Consider the following 14,510-nt stretch of genomic DNA (forward strand, 5'->3'; position numbering starts at 1 on the left):
ACCAGGTTTGGGATTAATTGTTATTATTATTATGAGAAATTGACTCCGGCTAGAACTTTGATGCTTCACCAAACTCAGCTCAGATCCTCAAACTGGTCTGCTTACTTTCCCAAAAAATCCATCGACTTGCGTTATCTGAGCAATGAAGGCCGTAATACTTAATGCTGTCCACTAGAGGGAGCGACAGGATTGCATAAAGTAAAATGGCATATCAATTCATTCCGTTATATCTTCCATAACATAGTTGAGAATCATCTTTATACAAAGTTTGGTTAAAAGAAATACTGAAACCTAAAAATTGATTGGTGAATGAAAAATAAATAAATTCTAATGTCATTTCATGTAATTTTATTTTTAAACAACTGAATCCTGGTGTCCACTACAGAGGACATAGCATAGCATATGAATCAAATATATTTTTTCCCAAATGTTTTCCCTCATTTGTTTTGAACTAGCAACATAAAGCCGCTGTACATGAGCCGCTGACAATCATTCAGCTGTAATCTGTGCTAATAAATAATAAATAATAGTAAATAAAACATAATAAAACATGTTTCTAAACAATTTTGTTGTTTGCAGAAAAGCACTCAAAATGGATGAGTGTCTTTGCTGGCGTCTTGAGAGTGTCGAAGGCTGGGAAACGTCTCTTCCAAACCAACGAAACCCAAGTGTGTGCTTTTGTGCCATCGCAGGAGCTTCCACACACACCCAGTGTCAAGCCGACAGACCCGCTCGAGTCCAGGCCAACAGAACCGCTCGAGTCCAGGCCGACAGACCCGCTCGAGTCCAGGCCGACAGATTCGCTCGAGTCCAGGCCGTCAGACCCGCTCGAGTCCAAGCCAACAGACCCGCTCAAGTCCAGGCCGACAGATCCGCTCGAGTCCAGGATGACAGACCCGCTCGAGTCCAGGCCGACAGATCCACTCGAGTCCAGGCCGACAGACCCGTTCGAGTCCAGGCCGACAGATCCGCTCCAGTCCAGGCCGACAGATGCCGAGTCCAGGCCGACAGATCTGCTCGAGTCCAGGCCGACAGACAGTGAGTGTAGTGTCTATTATTATCATCACTCTGATTCATCTCCATTTCTAGTATTCCCTAGTATTCCTTGTTTTTTTGTTGTTGTTACAACTGTATCTCTGTTTGCTTTATGGAAATGTGTATCGGGAGAGACTTCTCCGCTAACCTAAAGGGGCTAAGGAAAGTTTTTAAAGAAGATTAGCCTTCACAGCTGTAGTGGGTTAAACCACTGAACTGGTAAGGAGAAGGTTGCTGAATAGTGAGTTTATTGACAATAAAGGTGCAGGGATGAGGTGAGCAGGTAGGGAAAGTCCAAAGGGTGATCGAGGGAGATCGCTGGAGACTGTGAGATGAGATGAGTCCATTCACAAAAAGTCAGTCCGTCTTCCACAGCGGAGAATCTCGGTCTTAGAGTTCCACAATGACAGAATAAAATCCACAATCATCAGTAACTTGTTTCAGTTGCATGAGGGCATCAGTCGAGTGGCGTTCTGAGGTATTGGTGACACTGAAGTCAATTCCCCCTCTAACTTCGCTCTCTCACACATTAAATACACTAACTAATTGCCTATTGCCCCCGAGAGACAACCAAACATACTCCACAAGTCACCACCTCTGACCCGCTACCTCTTGTTCACGCCTCTTTTTAAAGTCCCTTCGTCCGCTACATCCACAGGTCAATGCCATCAAAGCAGTCATGTGATCACCGAAGACAACACACTACACTATTCCCCTTCTAATTCGGAAGAACTTGTCCTCGAGTCAAGGTGATAACCCTTAGCCCAAACTAGTAACTTCCTCTGCTGTGGAGGTCAAGCCATCTCTGCAGAAGGGGTTATGGCATTTCACATAGAAGCTCCAGCATTGTCCACAGATTCAGATGCTAACCCAGAGCTAATTTCCAAAATTGACTGAAGACACTGACGAACCCTGATGAAGATGTCAATCCTTCTCTCCCAAGGTAAAGCCAGTACCCAGCAAGCAATAGCCGTCATTTCACCGTCTCGGTAAAATATAGACCAGTCCAGCAATGAGTAACCCACTTCTTGACAAAATAACCTTGAATTGGGTACATGTCATTTATAACCGCTCCATGGACGAGTCTGGACCGGACCCCACGGCCTTCCGCGATCTGCGCAGTGCCACTGACCTGGCCCTGCGCACCACAAAGACCACCGCCCAGGCCATTGGAAGAGGCATGGCCAGCCTAGTAGTATTAGAGCGCCACCTGTGGCTTAACCTCATGGAGATAAAGGACGCAGACAAGACTGCCTTCCTGGACTCCCCCGTATCTACCACCGGTCTCTTTGGTCCCACGGTGAAGGGCTTCGCTGAGCGTTTCACTGAAGCACAGAAGTCTTTGCTGGCTATGCAACACTTCCTGCCTAAACACTCCAGTTCGGCTTCAGGCCTCCCAAAGAATGCGCCGACCGAACAGCCAGCCAAACCAGCGCCGCCGTTCTCTCAGCCCCACCCAGCGGCTGAAACCAAACAGCGCCCGCAACCAGCTAAATGCTTCCCGTTCCCGAAACGCCAGGGCCAAAGGGCCCGTTTCGACTCACGCACCCTTGCAAACAAACGCTGTTTCAACAGCGACAAAAATAAAGCACAAAAATTCTCAGAAAAAGAGCACTTTTCCTCTTCAAAACACCTGGGCTGCCGGGTCCCAGACACACGGCAGCCCGCCCCCAGATTTTATTCAGCCCCTAGTCACTCAGGCCAAGGCCTGAAAAGCCATCCCCGATGTTTCAAAATGGGTGCTGAACACAATAAAACGAGGTTACTCGCTCCAATTCGCTCGCAGACCTCCGCGCTTTCATGCCGTGGTCAACACATCGGTAAGGAGCAACGTGGCTCATGTCCTCCGCACTGAAGTGTTAAACCTGTAAGCAAAAAGGGCTATCGAAACAGTTCCCCCTTCACAGAGCGAGTCAAGCTTCTACAGCCGTTACTTCCTCGTCCCGAAAAAGGATTGGCGGCCTCAGGCCTATTTTGGATCTCAGACACCTGAACAAGGCCCTCATGAGACGGCCATTCAGGATGCTAACAACCAAACAAATCCTTTCGCAGATTCACCCAGGGGATTGATTTTTGTCAGTGGATCTGAGAGATGTTTACTTTCACATCCAGATAACACCCCATTACAGACCGTTCTTGAAATTCGCGTTCGAGGGGGTGGCTTATCAGTACATAGTCCTGCCATTCGGGCTGTCACTGGCACCTCGTACATATACGAAATGCATGGATGCAGCTCTCTCCCCCCTGAGACAGCGGGGAATGCGCATTCTGAACTAACTCGACGACTGGCTCATTCTGGCCCAGTCAGAGGTTGAGTTACAAACTCATAAATCCTGGCTTCTCGACACTGTTCAGATGGGAGCTTCGCTCACGCCAGATCGCGCTCTCTCCATTCAACAGCTAGCTGCTTCGTTCAAAGCGGGTTCTTTCCTCCCCCTCAGAACATTTCAAAGGGCACTGGGCCTTATGGCCTCCGCATCGTCAGTACTCCAATTAGGCCTACTGCATGTGCTCCCTGCAGTGCTGGCTGAAGCCCCGAGTCCCGGCTCATGCTTGGCGGTCCGGCCACCTACGGATCAGGATAAACCACGACTGTACCAATGCCCTGGCCCCTTGGAAAAACACCAGCTAGTACCAGTCTGGTGTAAGCATGGGTCTAGTCTCAAGGAGGTAAGTTGTTTCGACAGACGACCTCAAACCTAGGTTGGGAGGCTCTGTGCGAGGGCAGGCCAACCTCCGACCTCTGGTCGAGCTCGGAGAAAACAACGTTCCCCCCGGGGAATGGTCTCTCCACCCCCAAATGGTTCAACTAATCTGGAGTATCTTCGCGAGGGCAGAGGTAGACCTCTTCGCCTCAGAAGACAACTCTCAGTGCCCAACATTCTTTTCAAAGAACAGGGATGCGCTGGCCCAAGAATGGCCCAGTCGTCCCCTTTATGCATTCCCTCCGGTCTCAATGCTCCCTCAGGCCATCGAACAGATCAGGGTGAACAAGCGTGCAGTCCTTCTAATAGCCCCTCTCTGGCGGACCCAAACATGGTTCCCCGAGTTGATGCAGCTGCTAGAGACAGCTCCCTGGCCGATACCACTGAGGGAGGACCTCCTCACTCAGGCAAACAGGACAGTCTGGCACCCCCGTCCCGACTTGTGGGCCCTCCATGTATGGCCCATCAACGGGTACCCGGGTACCTCCCGGAAGGAGTCCTAAGCACTATCACCTAGGCTAGAGCTCCGTCCACAAGACGCCTCTATGCCCTTAAGTGGTCATTGTTCACCAGCTGGTGCTCAGCTCGGAATCTAGACCCCTACTCATATAAAGTACCACTGGTACTTTCTTTTCTACAAGAGCTAATGGACATGGGTCGTACCCGCTCGTATAAAGTATACCCGCTCAAAGTATACGTGGCGGCAATAGCAGTCTTCAATGCTCCTGTGGCCGGCCAATCCTTAGGAAGGAACGACCTGGTCGTACGCTTCCTCAAGGGGGCCAGGAGGCTGAACCTGCCTCGTCCTCCCTCTATACCCTCATGGGACCTATTCACGGTCCTCAGGGCCCTTAGGGCACCCCCTTTCAAGCCGCTTCAGTTGGCTGACTTAAAGCCATTTTCGCTCAAGACCGCACTCCTGCTAGTAGCCCTAGCATTGGTCAAGCAAGTGGCTGATTTACAAGCGCTCTCCATGAACGCTTCCTGCCTTGAGTTTGGACTCAACGACTCCAAAGTCATCCTCAAACCAAGACATGGCTATGTACCCAGGGTGTTCTGAGGCTTAGAGTAGAGTTCTCAATTCCATTCAGAGCCCAGGTCATTTCGCTATCTGCCCTTCCCCTGTCGGAAGATGATAGAGAATTAAGTCTACTCTGCCCATTTATATAGAGCGTTCTGCCCCGTTCAGGCAGTCGGAACAGCTCTTTGTATGCTTTGGCGGCCAAACCAAAGGGCTCCTGGTCACGAAGCAAAGATTATCACGTTGGTTAGTAGATGCTATCTCTTTGGCCTACGCCTCAATGGGCCTTCAATGCCCCATAGGCGTCAGGGCTCATTCCACAAGGGGCATGGCCTCTTCATGGGCATGGTCCAGTGGTGTACCAATTGAAGACATTTATGCGGCGGCCGGCTGGTCTTCGCCGTCCACATTTGTGAGGTTTTACAACTTGGAGGTGCCGGCTCTGCAGGCACGAGTCCTTTCTATCTAAGTGGGAGTTGGCCTCTAAAGAGCCCAAACCACTAGGTATCCCTTCTGTGGGCTCCGACATCTGTCTGGGCCCCGTTGGACTTCTGACTTAAAGTTCTACTCTAAGCCTCAGGCCTTGCAGCCTCAGGCGGGAGTTCAGAGCGAAGTCTTCAGCTAAAATTGCACGGCGTGATTGAATTGGGTTCCCATAGCATCTAGCAACATAATACGAGTGAACCGTTTTCGAAAGGGAACCTACTCGGTTACTCACGTAACCTCGATTCCGAGAATAACGGGAACAAGTACTGCGTAGACGGCCGTGCTATTAAGCTTCGCATCCAGGTATTGTCGCTTCAGTCGAATTGTCGAATTCAGTCGAAACCTGATGTCTATGGCGAAATGGTCCGCTTATATAGTCAGTAGCTCCGCCCATACGCTGATTTCACGCAGCCGCCATTTTGAAATCGAAAGTGAGGCTCCGGTGGGAAGAACCCCGGAAGTAAAGATAAACAACAATGCCTTGGATTACCAACCTGAAGCTGCTGCCGCGATTTACACTATTGGATGTTAATATCCAATATAGGATATGTATATAGTTCATTCCTGCTTCTTTTTTTACATTCTGAATTATATATATTAAAAAAATATTTTATTTATAAATGAATTTCACTGTATATAGTCTAAAGTATGAAAGAAATGTATGTACATTTTTAGAATTGACACAACATCATTAAACACAACGATACCATCGCATTCACGACTCTCCTGTGATTAAAGGCGACATTTCCGGTTTCTTCCCACCGGAGCCTCGCTTGTGATTTCAAAATAACGGCTGCGTGAAATCAGCGTATTTTGGCGGGCTCAGCTCACTGGTGGCGGGACGCGCCCTGATAGGTTCGTGCAGTTCCCGCAGCTCAGCCAATCAGCACGCATATAGCTCTGCACTGTGCTGACTGTGCTGCTGCACTGCGTTTTAGGCCCCGTTTACACGATGGGAAAACGCAGATATTTCCCTGCGTTTTGGCCTGTCATTTACACGAAAACGCCGTTTTTATCCCAGAAAACGATTATTTTTAAAAACTCCGGCCAAAGTGGAGATTTCTGAAAACGCCGGTTATGTGTTGCCGTGTCAACTGGGAGAAACGGGGTTTTAGGTTCTCAAACGTCACATTATGCGCCAGAAAATGCTTACGTCATGTGAGCGCCCTATGTTCAGAGTTTGTTCCATACTGTCTATGAGTTTGTTTGGCTACTATTTGATCATGGATGCTGTTAAAGTGGTACTCATTTTTACTTTTGTGAAAACGCTTTTGGCCTGTTTGCATTTGCTTCGCTGTCTGTCCACACGAACGAACCTCGCGCCATGTCTATTGTTTTGAAAGGAACAGGAAGTCGCTCGTGCTATTCGTCGTTGTCGATTTTGAGGATTCTGATTGGCTTGCATGGCTTTATCCTTCTCCTCACACTGCCGCCCCTTTGTATTTATGCGGGTTGATGTAAACGGCAACTGTTTTTGAAAACGATATTGTGTGCACGATGTTATTTTTGAAAACGGAGGGGGAGAAATATTCGTTTCTCTAAATACCCGGCTATGTGTAAATGTGGCCTTAAAATAAAGGCTTCAATATTCTGGAGAATAGGAGTTTTCCCATAGCGTCTAGCGACGCAATACTCGTTCCCGCGAGTAACTGAGTACGTTTCTCTTGCTCTTTTACAGCTGTTGGCCTGTGTGACGCAGTGATGTGTTCTATTACATCATTAAAGCTACTGTCAACGTTCTATGCTCGCGCTCATCAGCTAAAGACGAGCAGAATGTTTTTATTTTAATTAGATGCTTCACATGAGCAGGTATAGAACACTTAACAGAAGTTCATAAAGCCCTCAGAGACATTGATCACAAAAAGTCAGCAGGTACAGATAATCTGGATCCCTTTCTGTTAAAAGTGGCAGCTGATATTATTGCTGAGCCCATAGCGCATATTTTTTTATTTGAGTCTTCTTTCTAACTCCATTCCTAAAAGTTGGGAAGCAGCCTATGCTCTCCCTTTACATAAAGGTGGAGACCTATCAGAATTGAATAATTACCGTCCAATATCAAAACTTTCTGTTTTGTCAAAGATCTTGGAATCATTTGTGAATGTACAGTTAAAACAGTATTTGACTGACAAAAACATTTAAAATAATTTTCAGTCAGGGTTCAGAAGTGGCCATAGCACTATCACTGCTGCTACATTAGTGACAAATGATATTATTGGGGCCTTAGATAAGAAGTAACATTCAGCTGCATTATTTGTTGATCTTTCTAAGGCATTTGATTCGGTTGATCATGGATTGTTATTGACCAAACTACGTTCAGTTGGTTTAAGTGAGAAGGCTGTTGCATGGTTCCAGAATTATTTTGTAGATCGTACTCAATGTGTTTATGCTGAAGGTTATAAATCTGATTTTCTTGAGATATCTAAAGGTGTCCCTCTCAAGGATCAATCTTAGGACCCATTCTGTTTTCAATTTTTATAAATGATTTGGATAGAGATGTTCAAGCCAATTTATACGCTGATGATACAGTGGTTTACACCCAGGCTTCCACCATTTCAGTAGCAGTGCAGGAACTTCAGACTGCATTTTAGGCATTGCAATACACATTATTGAGTCTAAAACTGGTTTTAAATACACAGAAAACAAAGTTTATGGTCTTCTCAAAAGCTCGAGCACAGCTGCTTGACAATTGTGGCCTTTTGTCATTAGATGGGAAATCAATTGAGAGAGTGTCTTCATACAAGTATTTGGGGATATGGATAGATGATAAGCTTTCCTTCAATGAACATATTACTGCTTTAGTTAAGAAACTTAAAGTCAAGCTCCGCTTCTATTACAGAAACAAATCTAGCTTTACTTTTAGTGCTAAGAAGAAACTTGTGGAAGCTACTTTTCTGCCTGTAATTGATTATGGAGATATATTGTACATGCATGCTGCATTTTCCATCCTGCGTCATGTTGATTCAGTTTACCATGCATCACTACGATTCATAACAAATACAAAGTCCCTTACCCATCACTGCATTCTTTATGATTTAGTTGGTTGGACATCACTTCAAATTCGTAGACAACAGCACTGGTATATCTTTATTTATAAAGCTATACTTGGCAAATTTCCACTGTACCTCTGTAACCTCCTCTCTGTCTGCTCTGGTACCTATCAGCTACCCTCCTCAAAGTGGTTGCTTTTTAATGTGCCACGAGTTACAACCGAATTGGGAAAAACTGCTTTTTCTTATTTAGCACCTTGGGGGTGGAATAATCTACAAAAAGAGATAAAGTTAGAAACCCTTATGTCCATAAATGAATTTAAAACTACTGTAAACAGTGTTGTGATGGAGACATGTTCTTGTTTTTCTTAAGAGTCTCATTGTGTTTTATATTTTTATTTTTAACATTTTGTACTTTTTTATCGTGAAAATGTAATTTGGTGTTTGTTATGTATGCATTTGTTGTGATTTGGCTGCTACCTTGGCCAAGTCTCTCTTGTAAAAGAGATTCTGAATCTCAATGGGACCTCCTGGTTAAATAAAGGTATAATAATAAACTTCGGTGATACTTTCACAGTCTCTTTTGGAGGTCATTTTGTTTTTATTATTGTGCTTATGCAGACCACGGGCCCCCAGTGAAGAATAAATTCTTGTCTGACGGTGGAGATCATATCGACATGACTATTTTGTTCAATATATATCAGCCGTTTATTACAACAAGCGATGCCAAATTCGCGAATGAATCTCTCTTTTGAACTAATCGATCAAACGGGTTTGCAAGGACTAAACTGAATATGAATTATTTGTAGTTGTTTCTCACACCTCAACGATGATGCAGCTCTTTATTGCTTATGGACTGCTCAGTACTGCAGGTAAAGACAATATGATCATTCATACCATAGACATGTTTTGCAGATAATTAATTGGTCACTCATCCAACCATGCTTTTGGCTTCCTAAATAAGGCAGGGTTTATTGTTTTATTGTATGAAGATTCTCTCATACTTAAATTTCAGAGGGGAAAAAAACGTCAAATATGCTAAAATATTTAATGATTTTGAGTGTTTCATACAAAAACATCCATCAAATGATACTTTTGATAATAAAAAATACAAATCTTGGTTTTGTTATGTCCCAACAACTATACAGAAATGTTATTGTAAGTTTTACTTGTTTTTATGTCTATACCAATAGCATATTGCTATCTTAAAACAGAACATTTCAAGCACAATCTTTAAAATATACAAATGGGCCAATCAGGAGTAATATAAACACTTATGACTGTAATAATGCAGTATAATGTCATTGAACTTAACTAATGTATGCAGTGTGTTGAATGTTAATATAGTAGGCTACATACTTTAAAATATCTACAAAAAAATTTAATAAAAACTTTTTTAAAGCAGCAGGCAGGGACAGTAGGCTAGATGCATCTCTTTTCTTACACAGAAGAGATATTACAGCACAATAGGGCTGTGAAATGATTAATCGCATCCAAACTAAAAGTTTGTGTTTACATAATATGTGTGTGTACTTTGTATAATTATTTTGTATAAATGCACGTACATGCATTATATATATATATATATATATATATATATATATATATATATATATATATATATTTAAGGAAAATGTTTGAGTAATATGTATATAAAATATTTATTTTTAATATAAATGATATATATACATACACACACACAGTATATACATGCAGATATTTCTTAAATATACATGCATGTGTGTGTATTTATATATACAAAATATTTATACACAGTACACACAAACTTTTATTTTGGATGCCATTAATCGCGATAAATCGTTTCACAGCCCTACAGCACAAACACAGTTGTCAGTTTAAAATGCCCTTCAAAGACTTCCACAACAGCAGAGATTTCAGCATTTTGTTTGCTTTGAGATTATATTAAAGGGATAGTAAAATCCGAACTTGTTTCTAAACTCTTCCTTAGAAAAGCTTCATCCAGACTCTTCTGCTTTTCCGTTACGTCTGCGTGTCTCGAGGTCTAGGTGTGTTATTCTGGTCACGGCTGTGTCCGTATTGAAGACCTCTTGGCTTGTGCTGCTACTGCCCACAGATCGTGCAATTTCTTCTGTTGGCCTCTTCCAAGAGGGGCGAGTTGCAATCCAGAGAACAAGACCACCAAATGCAGTAACAAGCAGCCCAAGAAAATTTACTAAAATGGCTTCTGGTGGAGAGTCTTTATAAGCTGGGCTTTTCCTGGAAGACATTACAAACAACACTTTAGAAAGACCTCTACTAAATGCAAATTTGCTTCGTCTTTCGAAACGCACATGACACAATGTGCATTTGCATTTGTATTGTGTGTGAAGCTGTACTTACAGGCCAAAGATGAGTTTCTCAGTGAAGCCCATGAGAGCTGTGGCAATTACACTGGTGAAGATGAACAAGCCACTGTAGATGTGCACAGGCATGAGAGCTGCACGCACGTATACTGGAGTTTCAGGTATCAGATAGACGGCGATGCCCAGAACTATCTAATTCATGAGACAGAAGAACACATCACACCTCAGAAGGCTCTGACAAGAAAAATGTTACAAAGATTTATTAAAATATAAAATATTGATACATCGCTATGTGATTAAAAAACAATTAAGTTTCTATTTAACCCTTTAAAGGGCTGTATAAAGAACAGGATCTTCTGTCCTTTTGAAGTAAAAGAGTTCGTTGTGTTCTGTAGACATAAGATTCACAATACAAAACTCCCTTCCAAGGCCATCCAGAACATTTACAGAAAACACATTTTCCTGATGAACATTCACATTGGGGATCCCAAGTGGGCCACAAGAGAGTGCTAGGGAATCCATGGCAAAGTTTAAAGAAAGAAAAATAGGGTTCCCACACCTTGGTTAACCTCAAATTCAAAGGACCTTTCAAGGACTTTCCAGGTCCAATACCCTTAAATTCAAGGACTTAATGTGGGGAGACATTTCAAGTGAGAGCAAGGTTACACCGTGTTGCCATGTAAGATAAAACTGTTTTGCATAAAACTGAAGAATATTCTGTACATCCTATACTGTATTCTAAAATGATCTGATTTGAACTTTTGCATGGTTTTTATTGAAAAGAGCTTAGGCTCATGTAACCACCAGAAGTTTTAAGATATATGAATATGCTTTTAAGTTTTTCTTGCCTCATGGGTTTACATTATTTTAACAAGTAAAGCAATTCAACATTACATTCAATAAAATATTTGGGTTACAGATTCACAAATGTTTTATGTTTATTGAACACAAAATACAGTCACTGACTGAACATATTTGGGTTTGGTGTAAGCACTGAAAGCTTATCACAACATAGTGCAGATCAAATACATTATAAAACATTCCAAAATGGGACATTACCATAATGCCATGAATGGATAAACAATATTAAAGGAAAAAAAGTCAGCACACCATGGCTCCAAAAATGTGAAAAATGTAATAATAGACTCACACACAGGTGGTAACGTTTGAAATTTTCCAATATTTGGAGCCATGGTGTGCCGGCTTTTTTTCCTTTTTTATTAATTTTCTTGTCGAGCACCCAATTTGAGCAACATATTGCTTTGGGTGTGCATGCTTTTGATCTGATTTTGGATAAACAATATAAAAAATTTCATTTTCCAGGCATCATGTTACAGCGGTTTCAGACTATTTTTGCAATGTTTCACGGTTCTGTGAAACGTCGAGGTACAATTGTAGTAACGTCATGGCAACGTACAACACAAAGTACCTCACGCAGGAAACAATTAACATAATGTGTAAATGCGCATAACTAACGTTAATCAAGCAAGCTAGTATGCATAGGCCACAAAGTGTTGGCGTAATAACACATTAGCGGACCGGAGGGAATAATAATGGAACTTGTACAAAATAAATTCAAGCACTTTCAAGGACCTGTATCTATGTATGTTTATTTTCAAAAACTTTCCAGGGCCTTGAATTTTTTTTTTTTTTCAGATTCACAAACGTTCAAGGATTTCAAGGACCCATGGGAACCCAAAATAATAACTAATAATAATAATAAAAAAACAAAACAAGAGTAAATAAAATAAATAAATAAATGAATTGATATAATATAAAATTGTAATAAATACACACATACATGCAAACATAATGCATCTAACATCTAATCATAGTGTAATGCAAAATAAACTTTTTTCCTCAAATAATATTTATTTATTTATATTATGCAATAAATCACAGTATAAATTCGGACTTTATATATGAAAATATATAGCTGCCTTTTAGGTTTGGGTTCCCTGGTTCCCTCGCACAAGGATGATCATATTTGGGACATATTTGGGACCTTGATCTATGCTGATATACGGGGGTCAGCCAATCATAACAAATGTAATTTACATACTGTTATTAAAGTCTCAAAGACACTGAGGCAAAAACAGCCTGTATCATTTCATTTTACTAGTCAGAGAGTGGGTGGACAAAGAGTGAAAAAAGGGTGGAAAATGGTCTAAATTAAACTAAATTGCATAATTGTGACTGTTTTTGATGTAAGTGGACTGGATGCTGCAAATGTGTGTGACAACAGCCCCCTTTGGTTGAAACTGAAGATGCACCAGTGTGTGTGTGTGTGTGTGTGTGTGTGTGTGTGTGTGTGTGTGTGTGTGTGTGTGTGTGTGTGTGTGTGTGAAACATTACCTGTACTGAGTAGAGTATGACAGCAGCCAGGCCAACCCAGCTGTGCAGGCTGTACATATTGGGAATATTCTTTGCATTGTGGAAATCAAACACAGCCACCACAGAAATGACAGCTAAGATGAAGGTGAGAACATGCAGCCCTGCGTGGATAAACTTCATCATCTTCTTGCTGCAACTCCAGGTCCATGGCAGTCGGTACACAACAATTGCTGAAAAAAAGAAAGAAAAAGAAACAGGTGAGCTACATTACGTCCTGTAGGTAGGTAGTTCAGTACGTTTTGTGGTCACGAAGATGAAACAGTAACCCAGTTAACAATTTTTGGATCCCAGAACGTTACTTTCAGGTTCCTTTTTTTTTTTTTTTTTTACATTAATAGAACGTTCCCTTTAGGTTAGGGGAACGTTCCCGGAACTTTATATTTTGTTTGGGCAAATTTTTCATCCATAAACAGAACTTTATAGGCTCACCTCCTACTCTCTCAAAAACATTTTTTGATTTTTTTTTTTTTTTGATTGAGGTAGACTCATGCTTAAATCTTTTTGTATAACTTGCAATAAAAATATTGATAAATTCCTGAAACAATACTGACGATTCCTTTGTAACGGCTTCTCTCATATTGACTGAATATTTCTTTTCTATTTATCTGCCTCTTGTTAGTATTGCTTCCCTATAAAACATGTATCGTACTTATGTTCCTCTTTATATCCCTTGTCTTTTATTTGTCCTCTTCATATAAATATCCTTCATTTAGATATCTGACTTTACATACCAATGTTTTTGTTGCTTTTTACTTTAAAGCTCAAGGTGTTTGTATTTGCATCTGTTTCTAGAATTTAAAACAAAAGTTCAGTATGTTTTGAGACAGTCTCGATCTTTCTCAAATCTGTGTCCAAAAAGTTGCATTATTTTCACTTCTTCTTTTTACCGCATAGCGAATGTTGCGCGAACATAACGCAATTTATATTAGTCGTCTGTATCACTAAATCCTCTGAGAAAAAGCATATTTTAAGATAACTAAAATGGTTACTTTTGTTATTTTTTGTGGATTAACACAGCAGGACTAATTTATGTAGGAGCTACTGTTACTTTAAATCGGGATTAAAGACTCAGGAATGTCAACCTCTGGTTGCTGAACGAAATGTAAACACTCAAACTCCTTACCGATTCCCTGAAGAAAAATAAACCCGATCACCATTAGCAACGGGTGCCAGTTAAACTCAGCCGCTCCTCCGTCCCATCCGAGCCCCTCTCTGTTGTACAAAACCCATATTAAAACGAACGCAATCGACCCAAAACCGACCGCCAACGCCAGAAAGAAGAAAATAAGAAACTGCTTGTAGTTGTCCATCCTCCTCGCAGTGAAGAGCAGCAGAGCAACGACACGAGGCACTTCGGGCGGGGGGCTGGATCACTTTTGACTTTCTCACCCAAACAAGAGGCTGTGTCTCAAATACTAGGAAGCTGCCTGTCTGGGCAACATTGCCGGGAGTCAAAACCCTGCTTTGGATTGTGCCTGTGATGCCTAAAAATGCTGTCTAGGTAGCAAGCTCACTGCCATCCCAAAAAAGACTTTAGCCGATCCATGCTCAAAATGCC

General features: G+C 42.0%; 1 protein-coding gene across 1 annotated transcript; it reads right to left on the reverse strand.

Annotated features, from left to right (window-relative positions):
* Positions 1 to 9,268: 9,268 nt before the first annotated feature.
* cybrd1 (cytochrome b reductase 1) lies at positions 9,269 to 14,499 on the reverse strand. Its single transcript, XM_082176289.1, has 4 exons — positions 14,076 to 14,499; positions 12,914 to 13,122; positions 10,596 to 10,750; positions 9,269 to 10,472 (listed from the first exon to the last, which is right to left on the reverse strand). Exons 1-4 carry the CDS (start codon positions 14,260 to 14,262, stop codon positions 10,211 to 10,213), a joined length of 813 nt encoding a protein of 270 aa, XP_082032415.1. The 5' UTR covers positions 14,263 to 14,499; the 3' UTR covers positions 9,269 to 10,210.
* Positions 14,500 to 14,510: the final 11 nt, after the last annotated feature.

Source organism: Leuciscus leuciscus (assembly GCF_965113295.1).
Source record: "Leuciscus leuciscus genome assembly, chromosome: 7".
In the NCBI taxonomy this organism is placed as follows: Eukaryota; Metazoa; Chordata; class Actinopteri; order Cypriniformes; family Leuciscidae; genus Leuciscus; species Leuciscus leuciscus.